This window comes from Oryctolagus cuniculus, chromosome 9, assembly GCF_964237555.1.
Source record: "Oryctolagus cuniculus chromosome 9, mOryCun1.1, whole genome shotgun sequence".
Taxonomy (NCBI): domain Eukaryota; kingdom Metazoa; phylum Chordata; class Mammalia; order Lagomorpha; family Leporidae; genus Oryctolagus; species Oryctolagus cuniculus.
The window spans coordinates 98,067,349-98,092,751 of record NC_091440.1 but is presented as its reverse complement, the minus strand read 5'-3'; the positions used below and the strand labels follow the sequence as shown (position 1 = coordinate 98,092,751).

The 25,403-nt window shown below is 51.6% G+C and overlaps 1 protein-coding gene across 5 annotated transcripts in view; it reads left to right on the top strand.

The window, feature by feature from the left end:
- Positions 1–5,532: 5,532 nt before the first annotated feature.
- The window catches only part of SLC6A13 (solute carrier family 6 member 13), a 44,482-nt gene continuing 24,611 nt past the window's right edge, over positions 5,533–25,403 (top strand). Inside the window, exons 1-2 of one of the 5 annotated variants that reach the window (XM_051850103.2) lie at positions 5,533–5,767; positions 16,054–16,186. In XM_051850103.2, the coding sequence (XP_051706063.1) occupies positions 16,090–16,186 (97 nt within the window). In that variant the 5' untranslated portion in view covers positions 5,533–5,767; positions 16,054–16,089. Of the gene's footprint in view, positions 5,768–13,325; positions 13,443–16,053; positions 16,261–17,352; positions 17,549–25,403 lie in introns of those variants that run through there. The other 4 variants (XM_051850100.2, XM_002712785.5, XM_051850102.2 and 1 more) reach the window with 4 other exon arrangements.

The following is a 25,403-nucleotide window of genomic DNA, read 5'->3' as shown; positions in this document are numbered from 1 at the left end:
CTCCTGGTCGCCCATGTGAGTGCAGGGCCCAAGCACTTGGGCCATCCTCCACTGCACTCCCTGGCCACAGCAGACAGCTGGACTGGAAGAGGAGTGACCGGGACAGAATCCGGCACCCCAACCAGGACTAGAATCCGGTGTGCCGGCGCCGCAGGCGGAGGATTAGCCTAGTGAGCCGTGGCGCCAGCCTCTAACTCTTTTAAATAAATAAATCTTAAAAAAAAACCAACCAAACAAACAAAAAAACCACCATAGGTTTTCTAGAGCTGACAGCCAGCCAGATCGGTCTTAAATTTATGTTTGCTGAATACCCTCACTCTGAAATTACCAAAGAAGATGGTAGTGTTTATGTTAACTCGGGAGCCGAGTACAGAAGCGGATCGAGGTTTTGTATGCCTTGAAGCTTAGGCAATTGCAGGGAGTCCTCTTTATGAAAAATACTGCAGAATCAAGACTTCAAAACCAGGCGCAGGGGAGGGAGGAGCCCCGAAGCCATCGCTGTTGCCCCCTGGGGTGTGCATTTGTAGAAAGCTGGATCCGGAGTAGAGCCAGGCTTGGGCCTCAGGACACTGATGTGGGATGCCGGCGTCCTGCGCGGTGGCTTCCCTGTCGTGCCGTCTGTCATTTCAATCACGCTGAAATTTGCTCTCATCTCATCCTGCACTTAAGCCCTTTCTTTCGAGTAACGTTTCCGCTCTCCATGGGCCATGCTGCAGAACTGTCTGTCTTCTGGGTCCTTTCAGGCTTGGCCCTCGCAGGCCCCTAGTGGGGGAGGCAGAGCTCTCTCCATCGCTGAGTGTCTGCACGGGTGGGAGCCACGAACTCGGATGGCAATGCGGAACCTCCGTCCAAGCAAGCACGGCCGGTGGGCGGTGGACAGGAACGCAGCGCCAGGGAGCCCTGAGGATGTCATGGAAGCTGTGAGTCTGGAGAGCCTCCAGAGGAAAGCAGTGTAAACAGCGGTGGGGAGAGAGTCAGAACTCAGGCAGGATGAAAGGATTTGGGTTATTTATCTTGGAGGAGAGACAGCTGAGGGTGGCTTTGGACAGTGTTTCAGATCCAGTGTAGTACCTCTCTCCTGACGCTAGAAGGAGAAATTAGAGGGGAGAGGCCGCCGGAGTTTGCAAATGGAGCTGCCCTCTTGGAGACACCTGGGGAGCGGGTTTAAATTCCTGTGACCGCCCCGCCACACAGGGGCCGGGCCTCTCATGGCTTCCTCGTTTCCCGGGTGACCTCAGTGGGCGGCTAAGATGCAGAAGCCCTGGGCTCTGGGCAGGATCAAAGCTCTTCAACTGCCGGGGATTACGTGGTCTGGGGTGTGCCGTCTTCCCGCTTGGAAATGGTCTAAGACTCAGAGCTTCTGGGACGGAGTTCAGAGGCCGGCCTTCCTCAGACGGCCTCAACCCTGTAGCTGTGCAGCGGGATTGAGTGCGTGCAGGGGCCGGCATGTGTTGCAGCGGTTTTAAGATTCCCCCGGAGACCCCTGCATTCCATGTCCCAGCGCCCAGGTTTGAATCCCTGCCCCGCTTCCGCTTCCAGCTTCCTGCTAATACACAGAGGCAGCAGGTGAGGCTCAGAATTGCTCCCTGCCATCCGCATGGGAGACCTGGATTGAGTTTCTGGCTCTTAGCCTTGGCCTGGCCCAGTCGAGGCTGTTGTGGGGATTTGGGGAGTAGATGATGAGAGATCTCTGTTGGTCTCTCTGCCTTTCAAATATATAATTTTTTTTTTGACAGGCAGAGTGGACAGTGAGAGAGAGAGACAGAGAGAAAGGTCTTCCTTTGCCGTTGGTTCACCCTCCAATGGCTGCCACGGCCGGTGCGCTGCAGCCGGCGCACTGCGCTGATCTGATGGCAGGAGCCAGGTACTTATCCTGGTCTCCCATGGGGTGCAGGGCCCAAGCACTTGGGCCATCCTCCACTGCACTCCCTGGCCACAGCAGAGAGCTGGCCTGGAAGAGGGGCAACCGGGACAGAATCCGGCGCCCCGACCGGGACTAGAACCCGGGGTGCCAGCGCCGCAAGGCGGAGGATTAGCCTAGTGAGCTGCGGCGCCGGCCCCTTTCAAATACATTTAAAAAATTTTTAAGTAATGGGTATTTGGACCTCACCCCAGAAATATGGGATCGAAATCTGTTAGGTGGGGGCCTTGATTGCACTTAAATTCCTGTGCAATGTGGATAGCTAGCGAGCTCTATATAAATTCATACACTGCTCTGGGTGATTCCGACCCAGTGCCAGCAGGGGACTCACCGTCTAGTGAGGATTGCATTCACTGGGTTTCCCAGGCAGGCCACACCCCTCATAGCATCCCCCCTGGGATGAAGGCATTGCAGATTTCGACAGCATTAATTCATCTTGAACAACACCACTGAGCATGTCCTATATTCCACACCCCCTTCCCTAGTGAATCCCATGTGTATGCTAAGCTGAGGTTGGGAGCCTTGCCCCATCAGTCAGCAAAAGAGGATAAGCACCTACGATGTTTTTGGTACCACTGGATCCCTTAGGAATAGAGGAAACAGATATTTTACCCTTTGAAGGAATTCACAAGCTCCTGCACTGAAATTAATTAGGGCCTGGTGTTGTGGTGTAGTGGGTAAAGCTGCTGTCTTCCATGTGTGTGTTTACTCCCCAGATGGCCGCAATGGCCAGAGTTGGGCCAACCCGAAACCAGGAGCCAGGATCTTCTTCCAGGTCTCCCATGTGGGTGCAGGGGCCCAAGCACTTGGGCCATCTTCTACAGCTTTCCTAGGCCATAGCAGAGAGCTGGATCAGAAGTGGAGCAGCCTGGTCTTAAACTGGCACCCAGATGGTGTGGGGAGCAACTGGGAGCAACTCGGACTAGACTAAGTTACTGGAATTAAGACTTATTCTATGCATCTGCTCTCCCACAATATGGCGCTGGGAGAGGAGGAAATAGCTTCTACACAGCTGCCTCCAGTTCAACCAATAAACAGCAGGAGCTGCTCCTGATTGGAGGAGAGCAGCGTACTCGGCGTGTGGGCAGCAGAGTTGGGATTGGCGGAAGAGGACTATAAAGGAGGAGAGAGACAACATGCACCAGGAACATCTATCTGAAGGAACACCTGTGCAGCCCCCGAGAGAGCCAGCCGGCGGTGTGCCGCTCCCCCGCGGAAGTGGGGAAGGTGGCAGGGGGAACCGCCCTTCCACGGAGGTGGAAGGGACGGTAGCCAACCCGGGAAGAACCAGCAGCAAACCCGGGGAGGGCCGAGCAGACAAAAGAACAGCACAGGGTCCTGTGTCGTTCCTCCACGAAGACGGGGAGCGACATAATGGTGCCGTGACTCGGATATGAAGCCTAGGCAGGGTTTAGTGTCATTCCTCCACGAAGAGGGGGAGCGACAAGATGGGATACCAGTGCCACATGTGGTGGCTTTATCTGCTAGGCCACAGCGCTGGTTGCTAAATAAATAAGTCTTACCAAAAAAAAAAAAAAAAAAAAGAAGAAGAAGAAAAGAAAAAGCAAGAAGCCAGTTGGAGAACAACACAAGAAACACAAGAGAGACTAACTGCCCACTCAGGTGGCTCAGCAAGTGATAACTTCCAGGAACGCATGGGATTTTAGCAGAGAACAGACAAGGCTTTGGAAAAATGAATGAAGAAGGGTATGCCAGAGAGATGGGAACCAGGAGGACATCCTTGGGGGGCCTGGAGAGAAGGAGTTTGGAGGAAGAAGAGGTTGAAACTAGGAGGGAAGTCAATCCGGAGGGGTGGGTGTGGCCATTAGCCCTAGTATAGAGTTCTTTAAGAAAAGAAATTTGAAAGGCAGAGAATCAGAGAGAGAGAGAGAGAGAGAGATCTTCAATCTGCTGGTTCACCCATCCTCCTCCCTATATGCCTGTAACAGTACAACTGGGCCAGGCTTTCCAAGCCAGGAGCCAGGAAGTCCATCTTGAGCCATCACTTGCTGCCTCCCAGGTGTGCATTTGCTGGAAGCTGGAAGCTGGAATTGAAAGCAGAGCTGGGACTCAAACCCAGAGACTCTGCTATGGGACGTGGGCATCTTTGGCATCTTTGGTGCGTTATCCACTGTACCAAATGCCTGCCCCTGCTTTATGGTTTCTGGTTCAGACAATGTCAAGTTTTGATCTGATGGAAGAATTGAGAGGAAAATGGTTCAACGGTGCAATTGATGCTAGAAAAAAATATGTTTTTAATGGAAGGATAGGGATAAAACACAAGAGCAAGGGAACCTGGGATTGGGCTTCATCTGAAAGAGGAAGAGGAAGTGGGGAAGAGGAAATGACAACCCGCAGCTCAGGCCTTGGGAGAAAGGGTCACTTGCAAGTCACCCTGGAGTCACCATCTTGCTCCCCTCAGTTCTGAGTAGGAGGAAAGAAGCCCCTGTCAGCCAGAGACTGGACTGACCCTGTGGGGCTGTCCCAGCTGGGCCTGGCATTCTGTTCTACCTACTCAATTCCGTCCACCGCCATCAGACCGGGCCTCGTGGGGTCATAATAGATCCATGCACACATGGGACCACTCTGATCAGATTTGAGCAAACAAGATCTTCCCTCAGTCTTCCTGCCTTCTGGGTGAGATCTGGGGGACATCGATCACAAAGTTAACCCTGCTGGCTAGCAACATCCAGTCCCAAGCAGAGCCCTGCTTCCTGTACCCTCCCTGTCACAAGTCTGTCCTGTAATAAATCCTTACCAATACCCCTTCCTCCAGCTGCCTGTCTCAAGAGTAATAAACCCACAGGCCGGTGCTGTGGCATAATGGGTAAAGCCACCGCCTGCAGTGCCGGCATCCCATGAAGGCACTGGTTTGAGTCCTGGTTGCTCCACTTCCAATCCAGCTCTCTGCTAAGGTCTGGGAAAGCGGTAGAAGATGGCCCAAATCCTTTGGTCCTTTTACCCACATGGGAGACCCTGAAGAAGCCCCTGGCTCCTGGCTTTGGATTGGTGCAGCTCTGGCCATTGAAGCCATCTGGGGAATGAACCAGCGGATGGAAGACCTCTCTCTCTCTCTCTCTGCCTCTCTGTAACTCTGCCTTTCTAATAAATAAATAAATCTTTTAAAAAACCTGTATATATGAAAATTTTAAAAAAAGAGTAATAAACTCAACTTGATTAATCACAGTTTTTTTTTTAAGATATATTTCATTTATTTGAGAGGCAGAGTTACAGAGAGACGAGGAGTGACGGAGAGAGGGAGGTCTTCCATGTGCTGGTTCACTCCCCAAATGGCTCCAACAGCCAGGGCTGGGCCAAGCTGGGAGCTTCTTCCGGGTCTCCCACATGGGTGCAGGAGCCCAAGCACCTGGGCCATCCTCTGTGCCCTCTCAGGCGCATTAGCAGGTGCCTGTCTGCTTTTTCTCGTTGGGGACACCAGGTCAGAGGAGAGCCGTGTAGTCAGGAGCAGGGAGGGCTGAGACTGTGGCGTTCTCCGTCACTCACCCACGTCACCAGGGCGTCAACATACCTTCTTGTTCTTCATAAACATGCTCCTTTAAAAATGTCTGGGTAAAAGGGGGCCCAGTGGTTGAAACTGCTCTTTTAAAATGTTGCTTCTCTGCCCTAATCCCTCGCCACAGCTCAGGAGCATCAGGGTAGGAGCTATGGGAGGAATTTGTCCCTTGCTCAGGATCCCTGCTCGCCAACTGCTAATCAGCCATGAGCTTCCTGCTGGGAACTAGTTACATAAATGGCGCAAACTCTTACCGTGCCCAGAAATCAGGGAAGCAGTGATCAGAAGAAACAGATGCAATTGGAAAATCACAGTTCTCTGGAGTTAAAGAGGTAAGGTGGTTCCCCGCTGTGCGGGGGGGGGGGGGGGGCAGCGGGAGAGGATTGCAGGAGACCCCTGCTGGGGCAGGAGAGAGCCTGCTCGCTAGATTTTTAAACAATCCTTCCAAGTCAGATGGACTTTTCGGCGAAAGCAACGTTTTTCTTGTCCTTTTCGTTGGTCACTCGCCTCCTTCCTGAGCAAGCTGTGTTTCGTCTCATGGCCCTGCAGCAGCCACACTAGGCACAGCACCAGACCTGCCGTTGTTCAGGCTTGTCCTGGTCTTTTCTCCTCCTCCTAGGACTAAAGGATCGCCTGGCAGTTATGCGTAAGGGACTTTGGAATCCTACAGACCGGAGTTCAGACTCCAGCCCTTTACTGCTCACCCGTATGTGATCTTGAATGAGTCACTTCGCCCTCTCTCTCTCTCTCTCTCTCAGGTGGTCACAGTGGTGATCCCGTGTTAAGGATTTGTTCTGAGGATAAAATGAGATGGTGCCAGCACAACACCTAGCACGCTGACAATCTCTGTCATAAGTCTTGTTTCTTTAAGGCTTTGGAATTATGGAATTCAGGTTAATTATCTTATCTGGAATCAAACCCAGAGGAAAACCTGTCAGAGTATGCAGCCCCACCTTTGGGTTCTATGTCTAATATCCCGGAACTTCTCCCAGCAGGGTCAGGTTCCCAGTGGTCAGGGAGTAAACCATATTCTTTCCAAAGTGCAAAACTTTGCATCTTAAACTAACTGGACTTACAGAAAAGTTGCAAAAGCAATGCAGAGTTCCCACATATCTTTCAGCCAGCTTCCCCGAATCTTAACATCTTACATAACCATAGTCCATCATCAGAATCAAGAAATGAACATTGGTAGAATAGTACTGAGGGCTGGCACTGTGGTGCAGTAGGTTAAGCCTCTGCCTGTGGCACCAGCATCCCATATGGGTGCCAGTTCTAGTCCTGGCTGCTCCTCTTCCCATCCATCTCTCTGCTATGGCCTGGGATAGCAGTAGAAGATGGCCCAAATGTTTGAGCCCCTGCACCCGTGTGGGAGACCTGGAAGAAGCTCCTGGCTCCTGGCTTCAGATCAGCCCAGCTCCAGCCATTGCAGCCATGTGGGGAGTGAACCAGCGGATGGAAGACCTTCCTCTCTGTCTCTCACTGTCTGTAACTCTACCTCTCAAATAAATAAACACAATCTTTAAAAAAAAGGGAATAATATTGAAGACTTTATTCAGATTTCACCAGTTTGCATGTTAATGTCCTTTTCTAGTCCCATGATCCTCTCCAGGATCCTTGCTTTTGGCTGTTACTTTTCCTTACTCTCCTGCAGCCTAAAACAATTCCTTATTCCTTCCCTGTCCTCTAAGACTTGGACTCCTTTGAATGCTGCTCATTTTGGGTTTATGCTTTCTCATGATTGAACCTATTTTGGGCAAGAATGCCCCAGAAATGTTGTGTCCCTCTCAGCACGTACTATCATGTGGCTCACGACATGGGCTGGACACGTCTTCTCGTGGTGATGTTGACATTGGTCGTGAGGTGGCTCCTGCTTGGCTTCTCTGTTAGTCACCACCTTTCCCTCTGACGTTAGTAAATACCTTGTGGGGAGACACTCTGAGATGTCATAAATTCTGTTTCTCCTCAAACTTTTCGCCCATGGATTTGAACGCTTGTCCATAGATCTCAAATGCAACAGTTTTACAGTGATGTTTGTCCAATAGCGACTTTCTGTTTCTCTTTCCTGTTCCACTGTTAATTCGGTGCTGTTGTAAGGAAGAGCTGTCCTTTCTGTCCCACTGATTTATTCAATTAGATAAGCATGAACTTGTGAATGAATTTTGTTCTGTGCACTGTAATCCAATACTTTCCTTATTCATTTTGCTGTTCAGATCGGCCCGATCCTAGGTGGCCACACTTTGTTGTCTCCATCACTCTGCGAGCTCCTTTGTCTTTCTGTTCTTTGTGATGTTTGAAAAGGGGTTGAGGAAGCGCCCCCTCCCCACTGCGCCTCTAATGTAAAGGTTCAGAGGAGGAGATCCCACTGCTCCCTCTACCACGGTCCCAAGGGTGGAATTTAGGTTGCTCAGAACTGTTCTTTTTTTTTTTTTTTAATTTAAAGGTAGATTTATTTAGTTATTTATTTGAAAGACAGAGTTACAGAAAGAGAGATTTTTTTCCATCCACTGATTCACTCCCTAGATGGCCACAAGGGCTACAGCTGGGCCAGGCTGAAACCAGGAGCCAGGAGCTTTATTCAAGTTTCCCACGTGGGCCCAAGCACCTGGGCCATCTTCCACTGCTATCCCAGGTGAATTAGTAAGGAGCTGGATCAGAAGTAGAGCAGCTGGGGTTCAAACTGGTGCTCAAACTGGTGCTCAAATGGGATGCTGGCAGCTTAACCTGCTGTGTCACATCGTCGACCCCAGATATGTTCCTATTGAAAGAAATCATCTTCTTTTAGTCTTTTTGTTCTTGTTCTACTCCTAGTAGAGACAAACAATTGTTGCAAGGGTACATCATAGCTTGTTGGCATTGAAATATACCCAGGATCAATTTGATACACCAAGCCTTCCTAGGCCTGCTTTTTCTATGGTTCACTTTGTTTCATGCACTTCTGCTTTGGGAGGCTCCATTTACCTTCAATAGCAATCCCTGGTGAGTCTTGGAACTTTAGCTGCTTCTCCCTTAGAAACTCTTGAGTGCTAGGGTGGGTCTTGTGGCTACTCTGCTTCTCATCCAGCTTCCTGCCAATGCGCCTGGAAAACAGTGGATGATGGTGTAAGTACTTGGGTCCTTGCCACCCAAGTGGGAGGCCTGGATCAAGTTTCTGGCTCCTGGCCATTTCAGGGAATGAACCAGCAGATAGATGTCTTGTTCTCTGCCTTTTAAATAAATAAATAAATCTTTCAAAAAACCTTCTTGAAGGCGAACTCTGATATCTTTTTCTGGGTTTCTCAACCTTGTACCCAAGAGACCGAAGGATGATGGCAACATGAGACAGATGCAGGGGTAGGCACTGTGGCGTAGCAGGCTAAGCTACCACCTGCAGTGCTGGCATCCCATATGGGCCCCAGTTCATGTCCTGGCTGCTCTACTTCCAGACCAGCTCCCTGCTGTGGCCTGGGAAAGCAGCAGAAGATGGTTCAAATCCAAGGGCTCCTGTACTCACGTAGGAGACCTGGAAGAAGCTCCTGGCTCCTGGCTTCATACCTTCCCAGCTTCGGCCATTGTGGCCATTTGGAAAGTGAACCAGCAAATGGAAGATCTCTCTCTCTCTCTCTCTCTCTTTCTGCTCCCCTCCAACTCTGCCTTACAACTAACTGAATAAATCTTTTTAAACAAGTGATAGGTACAAAGCTATTTTTACTTGATTTGTGAGGGACTGTCACCAACACCTGTTTACCACTTGGCAAACTTTAGAAAAATATATTTATTCAAAAGGCAGAGAGAAACAGAGAGATCCTCCATCCACTGGTTCACTCCCCAGTGACCCCAGCAACCAGGTCTGAGCCAGGTTAAAGCCAGGAGCCAGGAGCTCCACCCTTGAACCATCATCTGCTGCTTTTCCAGGCTCATTAACAAGGAGCTGGATCAGAAACAGCAGCTGGAACCCAGCTGGCACTCTGATCATGCTGTTGGCGTAAGCAGTGGCTTACCCCACGATGCCATGACACCAGCCCCTCAAACTTTTTTTATTATTTTAATCAACTTGAGCAGGGCAAAAGACCTATCATATCTATTCCCACATCAAGAGGAAAAAGAAATTAGCAATGACAAAGACTTGGAGAGGAATCAAAACATTAATATGGCAAAAGTTAGGTAAAAAGGATCGACATTCCTTAATGCAAGAGCGGCAATGCAAGACCAACTCAGAATAACCCAGGTGATGCCCTGGTCACTGACAGTCTTCCCTGAGAACTGAAAGTGCTGGCAGCTTGCATGTGCAGGGACACAGGGACACAAGGACACAAGAGGGGCTGCGCAGTGCTGCCTAGGCCGTTGCGCATACCAACGTCAATGTCAACGTCAACAGTGAACTTGAGTCCTCAGTAAACACAAGTCATCCAGTAATTTTAGACTACAGAGGCCGAAGTTTGTAATGCTTGGGTGCTCCATTCGTAGGCCATTGGGAAGCATCACCCGATGGTAAGGAAAAATAAGACTCCGTGAGATTGCTTTGAAGATGGACTTTTTTTTTTGCGTGAGTTTGCAGCCTGAGCTTTGCATAGTTAAATCAAACAGGTGGAGAGTTAGAAGGGAGAGGACAAAGAAGAACTAAAATGTAAGAATCATCATCTCCAGGTGTGCGTTTGGTGCAGAGGTTATGATGCTATTTAAGACACCCTCAGAGGGCCTGGTTCAATCCCGGCTCCGCCTCCAGTCACAGCTTCCTGCAAACCTGCAGCCTGAAAAGCAGCAGATGATGGCTCGAGCACCACATGTAGATCTGGATTGAATTCTGGGCTCCTGGCTTCGGCCTGGCCCAGCCCTGGCTGTTGTGGGCATTTGGGTGTGAAATAGTGTTTGGGAGATTGCTCGTCTGTCTCTCTGCATTTCAAATAAGATGAAAATAAATCATTGAAAACTATAAAAAGGAGCCGGCATTGTGGCACAGCTGGCATTCCATGTCTGAGCGTGGGTTTGAGTCCCAGGTGCTCTGCTGTGGTCCAGCTTCCTGCTGTTGCACTTGGCAAAGCAATGGAGAATGGCCCAGGTACGCGGGCCCCTGCCTGCCACAAGGGAGATCTGGATAGAGTTCCTGGTTCCTCCTGGCTTTGGCCTGGACCATCCCTGGCTGCTGTGGTCATTTGGGGAGTAAGCTAACAGGTAGAAGATCTGTCTCTCCCCCTCTCCCTGCCCTCTCTCTCTCTCTCTCTCCCTCTCTCTGTTGCTCTGCCTTTCCAATAAACAAATCAATACATCTTAAAAAACAACTTAAAAAAGAGATGACAATGATGTCCCTACTCTGGAGTGTGCCTTAGGATGAGCAGGCAGCAGCTCCTGTCTGAGGGTTGCTTCGTGCCAGGCCTTTTGCAGGTGCATTTGGCTCCGCAGGTCCCGGGTTTTGCCTCTGGATTCACCCAACCTTGTATTGAACGGACACCTTTCCCTCGTCATTCTTGCTGTGTGGCATACAACATATTGTATACAACAGAGTGCAGCCATTATTATGTGTTTGGTGTTTACACTGTAAATGCCCTGTGTTCATGTCCACCTTTATTGGATTGTGAGTGATCCAGAGAGGTCCCCTGTGGGTACCGAGGGACAGTCTCACACCAGCCACAAGGTCAGGAGCAGTCTCCCCATTTACAGATGAGAAGAGGACATGCAGAAGTTGGATTTCTTGCTCGAGACCCCAAGCTAGGAGGTGACAGAAGCAGAGCACAGGCCCTGCCTTGCTGCTGTCTCAGTTTAAGCGATTGTCTGCTACCCTGCGCTGCACTTCAGCGAGTGACTGACTGGGCCTGTGTCCCTGGTGTTTGGGACCCGGGGGCCAGAAGGAGACCTTGCTCTGCACGGCTGCCTGCTCGGGCTGGGCCCGCCTCGGCCTCACCGCCACCTTCCTCACTGACCCAGTGTAGGACTGTGCTGTTCTAAACCATGGCACCTCCTTTTCTTTATTGATTTTAAAAATTATAAAAACAGGGCCGGCGCCACGGCTCACTAGGCTAATCCTCCGCCTTGCGGCGCCGGCACACCGGGTTCTAGTCCTGGTTGGGGTGCCGGATTCTGTCCCGGTTGCCCCTCTTCCAGGCCAGCTCTCTGCTGTGGCCAGGGAGTGCAGTGGAGGATGGCCCAGGTGCTTGGGCCCTGCACCCCATGGGAGACCAGGAAAAGCACCTGGCTCCTGGCTCCTGCCATCGGATCAGCACGGTGCGCCGGCCGCGGCGCGCCGGCTGTGGCGGCCATTGGAGGGTGAACCAACAGCAAAGGAAGACCTTTCTCTCTGTCTCTCTCTCTCACTGTCCACTCTGCCTGTCAAAAAAAAAAAAAAAAAATTTCCGGGCAGGTGCTGTGGTGCAGAAGATTAAGCCGCCGCCTGCTGTGCTAGCATCCCCTATGGACACCGGTTCAAGTCCCAGCTGCTCCATTTCCCTGCTACTACACCTGGGAAGGCAGTGGAGAATGGCCTAGATATTCGGGCCTCTGCCACTCTTGTGGGAGAGTCGGATGGAATTCCTGGTTCCTGGCTTTGGCCTGGAGCAGCTCTCGCTGTTACAGCCATTTGGGTGGTGAACTAGCAGATGGAAGATCGCTCTCTGCCTGTCAAATAAATAACTACATCTTTAAAATTTTTTTTCGAGCACGTGTTTTAAGGACTCAGTACTGAAACTTATTGAGCAGAAGTGAAAAATCTCCTCTACAGCCATCTCCCGACCTCAGTCCTACCACTCACCCAATGGAATCACTCTCAGCTGTGGCGTTAGGTGTCTCAGACTTTTTTGAATGAATGCGTGCATGTTTAGGAAGCGTTTCAGGCTTCTCAGAGTTCTGTATCGACATATCTTCCTTCCTTGTGCATTGCAGATGGAAAGCTGCAAGTGGGTAAGACAAGCATCCTTTTACGTTAGTCTTCACAGCCCCTGCCCGAAAAAACACCTATTTTTTTAAATGACAATTAAAAATATTTAATTTATTTACTTGAAAGACAGAGTTACAGAGGTAGAGATGGGGGTGTGTGGTCTTCCACACACATTGTGGCTGCAATGGGTAGAGCTGAGCTGATCTGAAGCCAGGAGCCAGGAGCTTCTTCTTGGTCTTCTACATGGGTGCAGGGGCCCAAGCACTTGGGTCATCTTCTAGTGCTTTCCCAGGCCATAGCAGGAGCCGGATCAGAAGTGCAGCAGCTGGGACTTCAACTAGCGCCCATAAGGGATGCCAGCGCCGCAGGCCAGGGCTTTAACCTGCTGCGCCACAGCACCAGCCCTGAAACACCTATTCTTTTTTTTTTTTTTTTTTTTTTTGACAGGCAGAGTGGACAGTGAGAGAGAGACAGTGAGAAAGGTCTTCCTTTGTCGTTGATTCACCCTCCAATGGCCGCCACGGCCGGCGCGCTGCGGCCGGCACATCGCGCTAATCTGATGGCAGGAGCCAGGTGCTTCTCCTGGTCTTCCATGGGGTGCAGGGCCCAAGTACTCAGCCCATCTTCCACTGCACTCCCTGGCCACAGCAGAGAGCTGGCCTGGAAGAGGGGCAACCGGGACAGAATCTGGCGCCCCGACCGGGACTAGAACCCGGTGTGCCGGCGCCACAAGGCAGAGGATTAGCCTAGTGAGCCACGGCGCCGCCCAAAACACCTATTCTTGATGGATGGATGAGCTGGAGAAAGTGATGCAAGGCAGGATCCCTTTGGGGAGACCTTGGGGTCACCAGGATGGGAGATCCGGGAGCTGCAGGAACAGCGCACGTGCTACCATTAAGTTCCCAGGCGACTGGCCTGGCTGCCAGGGTGTGCACACAGGCCCCAGGCTGCAAAGTTACTCTCCTGTGGGTTGTCTGGTGGCCGAGGGGAGGGGGGCGGAGGGGAGGGGGGAGGCATGAGGGCGGAATGTGGGCTGGGCCAGGTTTCGAATTACAAGTGGCACAGAGGCCTGCTGGAACCACACTTTAAATAGCCAGGACCCGCCCCTGCTCCCTTGGACAATTCTCCTGGGAACTGGACCTCCGGCAGCCACTTCTCTTAAGGTTCGGAATGTTTTCTCCTCTCTCTCTCCCCACCCCCCCTTCTGTCTCTGGGTCTCAGACTGCGGGTTGGTGGATCCATGGGACTGACAACCCAAGAAAGCCCTGATCGGCTGATACTTCAGTGTGCATTGCAGACACTGGGCTGTTCTCCTGACTTTTGGAAGCATGGGTGGCTGATGACTTAAGGGACAGTGTGATTTCGAGAACGAGAACCCTAGATGGAGAGGAAGCATGTCTGAATTTAACTCCAAGAAAATCAAGGCGTTCTCCTCTGTGAAATGAGACCATGATCAAGTCTTTGACAGGACTGACAGAAAATGAATAGCTGAGTGTCTGTTAGGGCACCGCGCGAGGGGTCTTCCAGAAGTTCACGGCAATGGGGTAGGAAGAGCAAACCGCCTGCATTTCACAGTTTTTGCAGTAACCCGGACTGACGTGCTGATTCCGTTTTTCACGAGCTTGTTGGCGTTTCCTCGGCTATCTCCTCACTTAATTCTGTTGCAACGTGAATCCTCTCATCTCAGAGTTACTCATTAACTTCCCCGAAGTCAGGCAGCGGCATGAGAAAAAGCTCGGGTCGGAACCCAGGCTGGTGCCCCTCTGCAGCCGGTGTCCTTTCAACTTCAACCTGCTCCCTTGAGCGGCCACCCTAGTGAGGCCACCCTAGGGGAGGGTCAGGAAGCGGAGGGTGACGAGTCCCCAGCGCCGGGCCATGTCCTTTAGGTGGGGACGGCAGCCCCGAACCAACACTAGACCTTAAACCACCTCCTCCAAAGGACAGAGGAGCCCTCGTGGGTCCCGTGGCTAAAATTTCTCCACTTGGCCCATGCACGATCTTTGTAGCCTGCTCCTAATCTGTCAAATAAGCAAAGGTGCTCAGTGAATGCTGACTTCTCACTGGGGAGGCAAAGCCTGTTCTGGGGGAGTCTGTGGCCAGGAGGGGCGCCCTGCTGAGAGTGTTTTTGGGGCCTAAGACTAAGCCCAGCCATCCACATCCAAAAGGGGGCAGGGAGGGCTCACTGGAGGATGCTTCTATTAGACGCGTGACGGCTCCAGGAGCTGGAAGTGTAGGCGAGCTGGACTGGGTTCGAGTCCTGGCTGTGCAACTCCCCAGCTCTTTGGCAACAGGCTCCTCCCCGAGCTGCGGCGTCCTCTCTTCCCCTAGGAAGCAGCAGGGACGCCGCCCGCCTCTCAGGGCGCTTGTGAGAATGAAGTGCACAGATGTATGTGAAAATACCCAGTGCACTACGTGTCCCCACGTGCAGTCTCACCCTCAGCCCCAACAGCAGTCGGGAAGGGAGCACGTTGACCGTGAGAGGTTTCAAACGGCGGCTCTGTTGTCTGTCCTCCCTTCGTGTGTCGTCACCGACAGGGAAGGAAGAGCCCCTGGCTGATTTCAGAGAGAGGTGGAGGGAGCGTCCAGACAGGTCAGGCTGCCTGCTCACAGTCTCCGGTCCCACTCAGCCTCTTGCATCCCCTTAGGGGGATTTCTAGGAAAAAACGGTTTTACTTTTTCAGAGTACTCAAATAAAAACACATTCTTCAGTGAGGCTGTAGAGTATACAGATAAGGAAAATATTCCCAGGGTCTGACCACTAAGAGAGGAACATTTTGGTGGACAGCCTGTCTTTCAGTGCTGGTAAATGCTTCATAAAATACTTGGCAAGCACAATTGTATTGCATGTGATGTCTTCACTCCATATGTTGTAAACAACCTCTCATTTCACTACATTTCTTCCAACACAGTTTTAAATGAGTCTATGGTAGTCCGTTGTGTGCATATGGGTGCCATGGTTTACTAACCTGTCTACCACTTAAAATTTTTAAGATTTCCTCTGTTTGAGAGAGTGAGATTGACAGACACATAGAGATTTCCTATCTGCTGGTTCACTTGCCAAGCGCCCCACAACTGCCAGAGCTGGACCAGGCTGAAGCCAGGAACTCAATCCAGATCTCCCACATGGGTGATGGGAACCCAATTACTTGAGCCATCACCTGTTGCCTCTCTAGGGGAGCATTAGCAGGAAGCTGGGATGGAGAGTGGAACCAAGACTTGAACCGAAGGCACTCAAACATGGGATGCCGGCCCCCCAAGTGGCGGCATTAACTACTGTACCAGACGCCCGCCATCCTCTCTACCTTTACGCCCTTTGTTTGTATTAGCATTATGTACCTAAACCAAATCCTGACCCTCAGTCACAATGATTTCCTTAGGGTACATTCACCCATTGGCTTTGAGGTCCTTCCAACAGTCCCCAGCACACAGAGTAAAGGAACGGAAGCACCAGCCAATACAGACGAGCATGGCTGGAGGGTGGCAGGGAGAACTTGGAACCCCAGGGACCTGTGCAGTGGAAGCCAAGCCTGCCCTTCCTGAAAAAGGGCAGGACAATGTATTCTCTGGGGTCATGACCCAGCTCACCCATTCTCGGATGCCAGAGGAGGGCCAGAGCCTGCGGGGGGGGGGATGGGGGGGGAAGGCATGCACCCTCTCCCAGGGTATTCGTTCCCTTGGGACCTGACTCGTAAAGGGAGTGAGGAGGAGGAGGAGGAGGGCTTTGATTTTGAGGTTTCCAGCAGTAAGTAACACAGCACCCCACTTGTTTTTCAGGTGGGATGGATAGCAGGGTCTCAGGCACAACCAGTAATGGAGAGACGAAACCAGTGTATCCAGTCGTGGAAAAGGCGGAGGAAGATGGCACGCTGGAGCGGGGACACTGGAACAACAAGATGGAGTTTGTGCTGTCAGTGGTTGGGGAGATCGTTGGCTTAGGCAACGTTTGGAGGTTTCCTTATCTGTGCTACAAAAATGGGGGAGGTGAGAGCCGCTGTGCCACGCCACCCACCCCTGGAAGGAGGACGCCTTCGCCTCCTGCACCTGCTGGCCCTCTGGGAGTCCTTAGATGTGTAGGATGCTGGTGGTCAGGAAGGACCTAGAAAAAAATCACGTGGTGTTTGCAGGGCTCTTTCTCTGAGTGTGACGTCATAGAAATAGGAGTGCAGACTTGGAACTGGATGCACCAGGGTCTGGGTTCAGCAACTGCTCCTTAGGCTGTCTGTGGTTGTGGCCAAGTTTGTAAGCTCTCAGAGTCTCAGCTGAGATGATAAGCCTTGCTTTTCCAGGTTGCTGATGCACGTGCAGTGGTTAATAAACAGCTGCAATGCTGCTGCTGCTGTTGACACCACATTGCTTTGTGGTCTTGAGATTCCTGAGCCTTGACCTGGCATCTGCCACCTCCTCTGCTGGCTGCGTGATGTCCCTAGAGCCACTCATCACAAACCCCTGCCAGGACTGCACTGTGACCTTTGACATGAGTGGCTCTGCCTTTGAAAACTTCCCGGGACAAGTGTGCGCATGCGTGTCTGTGCACTTGTGCAGTTCTTCACTGTTACTACTGGCTTCTCCTTCTCTGGGCTAAGCTCGCTGTTATGCCCACAGCGGCCGGGGCGCTTTGTTACCTACTGCCAGGGGATGGCAAGTTTCTGTTGGGGAGCCCCTGAGGGGTTTCCTGGGTACTGAGGGGTGTTCTGGCTGATCTGTGGCTTAGCGAGATCTTGTTGGCGAGTAGGTCAGGTTCTGTGTGGAGCCGGCAGCAGGAGGCAGAAGCAGGTCACCGGGGAAAATGCCAACAGCAGTGGCGGTGGCAGTGGCAGCCATCCCGAGGCTTGGAGGGGCCTCTATCGCGACACCCACCCTCATGTGGCTGTCTCGTGCTGGCTTCAGAGCGGGAACACACGGAGCCCAGACCGGAGGTGGGGTCGGCTGCAGACTGGCCCTGGGTTGTGTTTTTCCAGAGGGAAGGGAATGGGCTATCGTGTCCTTGCTCCCCAGGAGTTTCTGGCCAGTGGCCTGAAATCACAGGACTTTGTTCAGGACACATATCGTGAGGGAAGGAGGGAGGCCTTCCCACTTCTTCCCTAGCCCTGGACCCACCGCATGCTTGTTCAGGAATTCAGGCCTGATCGGCCCTGCGTTAGAGAAGTAGGTGAGGGGTGGGGCTGGCCAGGGCACAGACAGGAGGCCGGGGATGTAAGCGGGCATCTGGGACTCGGTATCTGGAACCCGGTAACCGGCTTAGCGCCTCACGTGGCAGGAGGATTAGGAGGTGAGCAGCTTTTCCCAAGCCTCTCTGGAATTGGGTAAAGGTTGGCCTGGGAATTAGCAGGAATGGCTCCCGGAGCTGGGAGGGAGTGGCGTCCAGGCCTGAAGCAGGGGCAGCGGAGGGGAGTGTGGGGAGTGGGGCTCGCCCTGTTTGATTTGTCTGGCAGTGCGTGGGTTCAGGCTATGCCACAGGGCGGTGGGGCGAGTGTGTGCGGGAATGTGCTGGCTGCGTGGTGTGTGGAAGTGCAGAAGCAGGAAGCAAAACGTGCCCGTGGTCCGTGGCCTGTGGCCCGTGGTGGAGGTGGTGGGGTGGCAGCGGTGGGTTCTTGCTGTGTGGATAGGACCTGCCTTCCCGCACGTGATCCCAATGGGTAGTCAGACATTCTTAGGGGTCCTGTGATCCAGGCACATTCTGTTTAACCCTTTTACCACCCTGACACTTTCTCCCCCTGAGGAAGCACAGAGCCGACAGCCGGAAGGGAGCGTACGGAGGGACTTTGGAGCCAGATGCTAATCGCAGGTTTGCTGTCGCAAGTCACCCAGGGCCACTGGGGGAATTGACAGACAGGCCTCTGATCAAGGATGAGTATGGTCGTTAGAGGAACTCACACCTGCCTCGTTTTCTGTTTTCTGGTGTTCCCAGGTCACTCTGTCATCAAATGACTCCTACAGGGGGAACTTTATATATTTGCCATACGTATGTGTGTGTGTGTGTGTGTGCACATACTCATATGCAAATACTCTAAAGATGTCAAGATACAGTAGATCTCATTTGAAGAGAGTTCCAGAGCAGGGAAGGGGCGGAGTCAAGAGCAGGACAGGGGGACAGGGGAACGCCTCCAACTAACTCATCCCCAAGGAAAACCAGCCCAGCAGAGAACCAGCCCTGGCGCTTTCTCCTGTCATCTTCATGTCTTGTTTTTTTTTTTTTTTTTTTTTTTTAATTCTTTCAAGATATTTTAAAATTTTCTTTGGAAGGTAGAGAGAGAGAGAGAGAGAGAGAGATCTTTCATCAGCTGATTTATTTCCCAAGTGGTCACAATGGCTGGGGCTGGGTCAGGGCAAAGCTGGGAGCCAGGAAGTCTACCCAGGTCTCTCATGTGAATGGCAGGGGTCCAAGTACTAGGGCCATCTTCTGCTGCTTTCCCAGGTACATTCGAAAGGAGCTGGATTGGAGTGGCATATGGGATGGTGGGGCTGCAGGTGGCGGCCTACCCTAGTAAGCCACAACACCCACCCCAAGGCCCCAGACATTTTGAATGATACTTAACCTGGATAAAGGAGCCCGCACACACATCAGAAGCAACAGGTGGGCTTTTAGGGACATGGTCGGGAGGGCTGCCCGTCTCTGCCATCCCTGGGCAGTCTTCCTGCTTGTGCAGGACCCGTCACGCATCCACCTCCAAGCCTCTTCTCATGCTTGTGGCTTTTTTGATTCTCCAGTCTCAGGTGCATCGGCACACAGCTGGCCATGCCCTGGCTGGCTGAGGTGGATCACAGGTGCTTCCTAGCACTTGGCAGCTAAACCAGACCATACCCTGTCCTCGTGGTGGTGGCGGGGGGTAGGGTGGGGACAGATAATAAACACAAATTAGACAGTTGTCAGGAGTTCCTGAGTGCAGTGGGGACAGGAGAGCAGGAGTGTGGGTACGGTGGCCTGGAGGCCTCGTGGAGAGCGTCTGAGAGAAGGCTTGCCAGGAGGCAGGTGCAGAGGGCAGAGCAGCAGAGGCTGGTTGGAGGAGCCTGGAGCAGGTGCAGTGAGCAGAAGGTCAGGTCCAGGAGAAAATGGGTGGGCTGGGCTGGGGGCAGATCAGGGAGGGCCTTACGGGCCATTGCAAGGTCTCAGCGTTTATTGAAGTGCCCTGTGGAGCGAGCAGGGGTTTTGAGCTGGGGCTGTGTGGAGGGTGGAGGAGGGAGGAGGGAGAGCAGAAGCTCTGGGAATCCCCCTGCACTCCTTCTTTCTCTCCCAGTGGGTGGTCACCCCAACACCTGGCCCCGATGCTTCCTCCGGAATCTGGGTCTTTGGCAGGAGCTTCTCCAGCTCCCTGAGCTCCTCAGTACCCAGGATCCGTGCGACTGGAGCCCCCGCAGCCGGGCCCTGAGCATGGGTGTCTTGTGGGGAAGGACTGTGGGGTGGGCGGCAGCAGAGCCCACCTCAGCTCTGGAGGGTGAGGAGGTGAGGAGAGGGCACATGGGGACACCCCGTAAGCTGATGTGCTTGTAGGGATCACAACCAGAGGAAGGGGGAGCACTTCTCTTCCATTTGTGTCCGAACAGTCATCGTGGGACAGTTTGTCACCATTTCCCTGCCTTTCCTCGATGCCCACCGCTGGTGCCGCTTCACGGCGCTCCCTGTGGCCCGGCTGCTACAGCCCATGGCCGGTTTCTCTCTGTGACAGCAGCTGGGAGACTGTGCTCCTTTCCAGAGCACCTAGCAACTCTCTAGATGCGAGTCGGTCTCGCCTGTGTCACAGGGGAGACGCCGGCACCTGTTAGCATTTTCACGAGGCCAGTGCGGGTGACACAGGGGCACAGGCACCGGGGCATGCCATCTGCCGACTCCGGGCCTGACTCTTGTCTTTTGAGAGCGGTGATTGGGGGGGACCAAGTAGCCGCTCAGGACGCCCTGGTCGGCACCTGGGTTCCTCCTGGGCACCTCCTGCACTTCCAGGGCAGCAGGTCCTCCTGGCAGGTGTGGACTTTACTCCTGTGCCAGGCGGCCTAGGTGCTCGCAGTCAGAGGAGGCGGGAACCCACTGCGGTTAAAGATTGGCCCGGTTGATTGGGCAAGAGCAGGCCACGCAAATAGGGGGAGGGCTTGAGCCCCAGCCTGGTCGCTTCCTTTCAGGAGCTGTTCCTATCGGCTACTGGGTCCTTTCCGGCCTAAGTTTCCCCTCTTGCTCACTAAGTCTTGGATTAATTTATGGCCCGATGAGGCTGCATTGCCTGTAATCTTTATTTCTTCCCCCTCAGGATCCTCCAGAGCCCCCTGAGTGCCTGCACTGTGCAGGCGCTCACTGCCTCAGGACGTGTAGAAGAGCCCAGGACTCCGCTTCACACGTATTTGAAGTGCACAACTCGATCAGTTGAGGGTACATCAAAAAGTTCATAGAAAACTGAATTAGAAGATAAGTTTCTTTTGGTGCAAAAAAAAATGAAGTCCATGCATAATTTTTTATGGTAAACATTTCTGTGAACTTTTGAAGACCCCCCTCATTCCAGGGTGTGTACACCCCTGAAACCACTGCCTTGTCAAGAAAACGAACTCATCCATCATCTCCATTCTCATCCTCCCCCCATCTCTGCCCCCTCCCCACCGCACCCCAACACAGCCACGTCTGTTCTGTCACCATACATGCATTTTGCTCTCAAGTTTTATATGCACAGACTCATACATCATGCACTTTCTTTATCTGGCTTCTTCTTTTTAAAATATTTACTTATTTATTTGAAAGTCAGAATTAGAGAGAGAGAGAGAGAGAGAATCTTCCATCTGCTGATTCACTCCCCAAATGGCTGCAACAGCCAGGGCTGGGCCAGGCTGAAGCCAGGAGCCAGGAGCTTCAACTGGGTCTCCCATGGGGGTTCAGGGGCTCAAATACTTGGGCCATCCTCTGCTGCTTTCCCAGGAGCATTAGCAGGGAGCCTCCTAAGATGTAGAGCAGCCAGGACTCGAACATGCGCCCATATGGGATGCTGGCACTGCAGACAACGGCTTAACCAGCTATACCACAGCGCCGGACCCTTTATCTGGCTCCTTTCACACACATAATTATCTTGAGATTCATCCATGTATCATTTCCTCATGTCAATAGTTGAACCCTTATTATCCTGACTTCTTTTTTTTTAATATTTACATTATTTATTTAAGAAGCAGAGCTATGGGGTGCGTGTGTGTGGGGGAGAGAGAGAGAGAACACACACACACACACACACACACAGAGAGAGAACAGAGAGAGAGAAACTTCCATTTCCGCAAATGGCTGCAAAGGCCAGGGCTGGGCCAGGCTGAAGCCAGGAGCCAGGAACTCCATCTGGGTCTCCCATGTAGATGCAGGGGCCCAAGCACTTGGGTCATCTTCTGATGCTTTCCCGGGCACATTAGCAGAGACCTGGATCAGAAGTGGAGCAGCTGAGACTAGAATTGGCACCCATATGGGATGCCCACAGCAACTCAGCCCACTGTACCACAACAGGGGTCCCACACAACCTTTTGTGGAGTATAAAATTTCATGTTGACAGCATTTTTTCCTTTAACAAATTGCTCCTCTATCTGTGTTCTCATTTGCATTGTTTCCAACAAGAAATTTGATGGAATAGTTTTTTGGTGTATGTTCTTCTGTATTTATGGGTTTCTTGGTGTGTGTGTGGTTACCTTCAAGACGTCCTCTAAAAACCTTGTTATCACTGGTTTAAATAATGTGACAATGATGTGTCTTGGTTTAGTTTTCCTCATGTTTCTTGATTTGGTGTTTGTTGAGCTTCTTGGATCTATAGATTTATAGATTACATTAAATTTGTAAAAATTTCAGTCGTTATTCCTTTAAATTTTTCTTCTGTTCCATCTCTCTTTTTATTTTCTTAGGTGATCTAATTATCAGTATATTAGTTTGAAGTTGTCCCATAGCTCACTGATACTGGTTCTTTTCAAAAGATTTCTTTTCTGGGGACGAGCATTGTTGTCCAGTGGGTTAAGTCACTGTTTGCAATGCTGGTATTTCATATAGGAGCACTGGTTCTAGACCTGGCTGCTCCACTTCCAAGCCAGCTCCCTGCTAATGTGCCCAGGAAAGCAGTGGAAGGTGGATCAAGTGCTTGGGCCACTGCCACTCACATGGGAGAACAGGGTGGAGTTCTTGGCTCCTGGCTTTGTCTTGGCCCAACCCTGGATGCTGTGGCTATGTGGAGAGTGAACCAGTGGATGGAATATCTCACTCTGTCTCCCTCTCACTGTGCCTTTCAAATAAATAAAATCTATCTTGTTTTTGTTTTTGTTTTTTTTTTCACTGTGTTTTATTTGAATAGTTTCTGCCAGTTTTCATGTTCACCAGTCTTTTCTTCTGCTGTGCCTCCTGGCATCAATACCATCCAGCGCACTTTTCATTCCATACATTGTTATTTTCATTTTTAGAAGTCTGATTTAGGTCTTTTCCAATAACTTTTTTTTTTTGACAGGCAGAGTGGACAGTGAGAGAGAGAGAGACAGAGAGAAAGGTCTTCCTTTTGCTGTTGGTTCACCCTCCAATGGCCGCCACGGCCGGTGTGCTGCGGCCGGCGCACCGCGCTGATCCGAAGGCAGGAGCCAGGTGCTTCTCCTGGTCTCCCATGGGGTGCAGGGCCCAAGCACTTGGGCCATCCTCCACTGCACTCCCTGGCCACAGCAGAGAGCTGGCCTGGAAGAGGGGCAACCGGGAAAGAATCTGGCGCCCCGACCGGGACTAGAACCCGGTGTGCCGGTGCCGCTAGGTGAGGATTAGCCTATTGAGCCACGGCGCCGTCTCCCAATAACTTTCAAGCCTATAATGTTCTGAACATGTGCAATACAGCTGTAATAGCATTTGAAAAGCAGAGTTGGAGGCAGGGAGAGAGAGATCTTCCATTTCCTGTTTCACTCCCCAAATAGCTGCAATGGCCAGGGCTGAGCCAGGCCCGGGCCAGGAGCCAGGAGCTTCATCTGGGTCTCCTATATGGGAACAGGGGCCCAAGAACTTGCACCATCCTCTGCTGATTTCCCAGGCACATTAGCAGGGAGTTGGATCCAAGGTGGAGCAGCTGGGACATGAACCAGCACCCATATGGGATGCCGGCACTGCAGGTGGAGGCTTTACCTGCTATGCCACAGTGCTGCCTCCTGTAATAGCTTTTATTGTTTGTTTGTTTATGTTTTTAAAGATTTATTTGAAAGTCAGAGTTACACAGAGAGAGAAGGAGAGAGGTCTTCCATCCACTGGTTTACTCCCCAGTTGGCCGCAACAGCCAGAGTTGTGCTGATCCGAAGCCAGGAGCCAGTAGCTTCTTCTGGGTCTCCCACATGGGTGCAGGGCCCCAAACACTTGGGCCATCTTCCACTGCTTTCCTAGGCACACTAGCAGGGAGTGGGATTGGAAGTGGAGCAGGCAGGACTTGAATGGGTGCCTATACAGGATGCCGGCACTGCAGGCAGCGGCTTTACCTGCTACACCACAGCACTGGCCTCTGTAATAGTTTTTTAAATTTCCTCATATGCTAATTCCAATGTCTGTGAGATTCAATTCATTGGTTTATTTGTTTAGTATGAGTAGCTTTTTAATATTAAAATAGCTTGCTTTAATGTTAGATCATGGATTTACTAAAAGTGAATGAAGAATTGCTTCTTTTATAATTGTCTTTTCAGTTTTTTTTTTTTAAATATTTATTTGTTTGAAAGTCAGAGTTACAGAGAGAGAGAGTGACAGAGAGAGAAAGATATCTTCCACCTGTTGGTTCACTCCCTAAATGGCTACGACAGCCAGGGCTGGGCCAGACTGAGGCTAGGAGCCTGAAACTCCATCTGGGTCTCTAATGTGGGTGGCAGGGGCCCAAGCACTTGGGCCATCCTCCACAGCTTTCCCAGGTGCATTAGCAGGGAGTCAGATTGGAAGTGGAGCAGCAGGGATGTGAATTAGTGTTTGTATGGAATGAAGGCGGTGGTCTAACCCACTGCTCCAAAATGCCAGTCCCTGTCTTTTCAATTTTATAGCTGAAAAACTTAACAGATCTTTTTGAAATTTTAATTAACACATACAAATTGTATGTATTTATGGGGTACTCTGTGATAATTTGATACTTGTATGCAATGCATAATGATCAAAGGAGGGTGATTAGCGTTTCCCTCTGCTTAAGCAATTATCATTTCTTTGTGTTGAGAATTTTTGAACTCTTTTTCTTTAGTTCTTTATAAAATAAATAATAAATTGTTATAAGCTATAATCACTATGCAGTGCTATAGAACAAAAGAACTTGTTTATTCTACCTAACTGTATTTAAAAAAAAAAAAATTTATTTCATCTACTTGAAGAGCAGAGAGTGGGGAGTGAGGGGAGAGATCAATCTTCCATCTTCTGGTTCTTTCCCTAAGTGGCTGCAACAGACAGGGCTGGGCCAGACTGAAGCTGGAGCCCAGAACTCCACCCAGGTCTCCCACATGGGTGGCAGGGGTCCAAGCACTTGAGCCATCATCTGTTGCTTCCCAGGATGCATTAGCAGGAAGCTGGACCCAAAGTAGAGCAGCTGGGACTTGAACTGGCCCTCTGATTTAGCATGTGGGCACCGTAAGCGGCAGCTTGATCTGCTGCACCCCCCCCCCCAATCTAACTGTATTTTGGTGTCCTTATCCACCTCTCCGTCCTCCCTCCGCCCAGCCTTCCTTCCCTTTAGCGACCACCATTCTACTCTCTGCTTGCACGACATTAACTGTTGAAGCTTCTGCCTAGGAATGAGAACGTGCAGGATTTGTTGTTCCATGCCTGGCTTCTTTTTTTTTTTTTTTTTTGACAGGCAGAGTGGACAGTGAGAGAGAGAGACAGAGAGAAAGGTCTTCCTTTGCCGTTGGTTCACTCTCCAATGGCCGCCGCGGCTGGCGCGCTGCGGCCGGCGCACCGCGCTGATCCGATGGCAGGAGCCAGGAGCCAGGTGCTTTTCCTGGTCTCCCATGGGGTGCAGGGCCCAAGCACCTGGGCCATCCTCCACTGCACTCCCGGGCCACAGCAGAGAGCTGGCCTGGAAGAGGGGCAACCGGGACAGAATCCGGTGCCCCGACCGGGACTAGAACCCGGTGTGCCGGCGCCGCTAGGCGGAGGATTAGCCTAGTGAGCCGCGGCGCCGGCCATGCCTGGCTTCTTT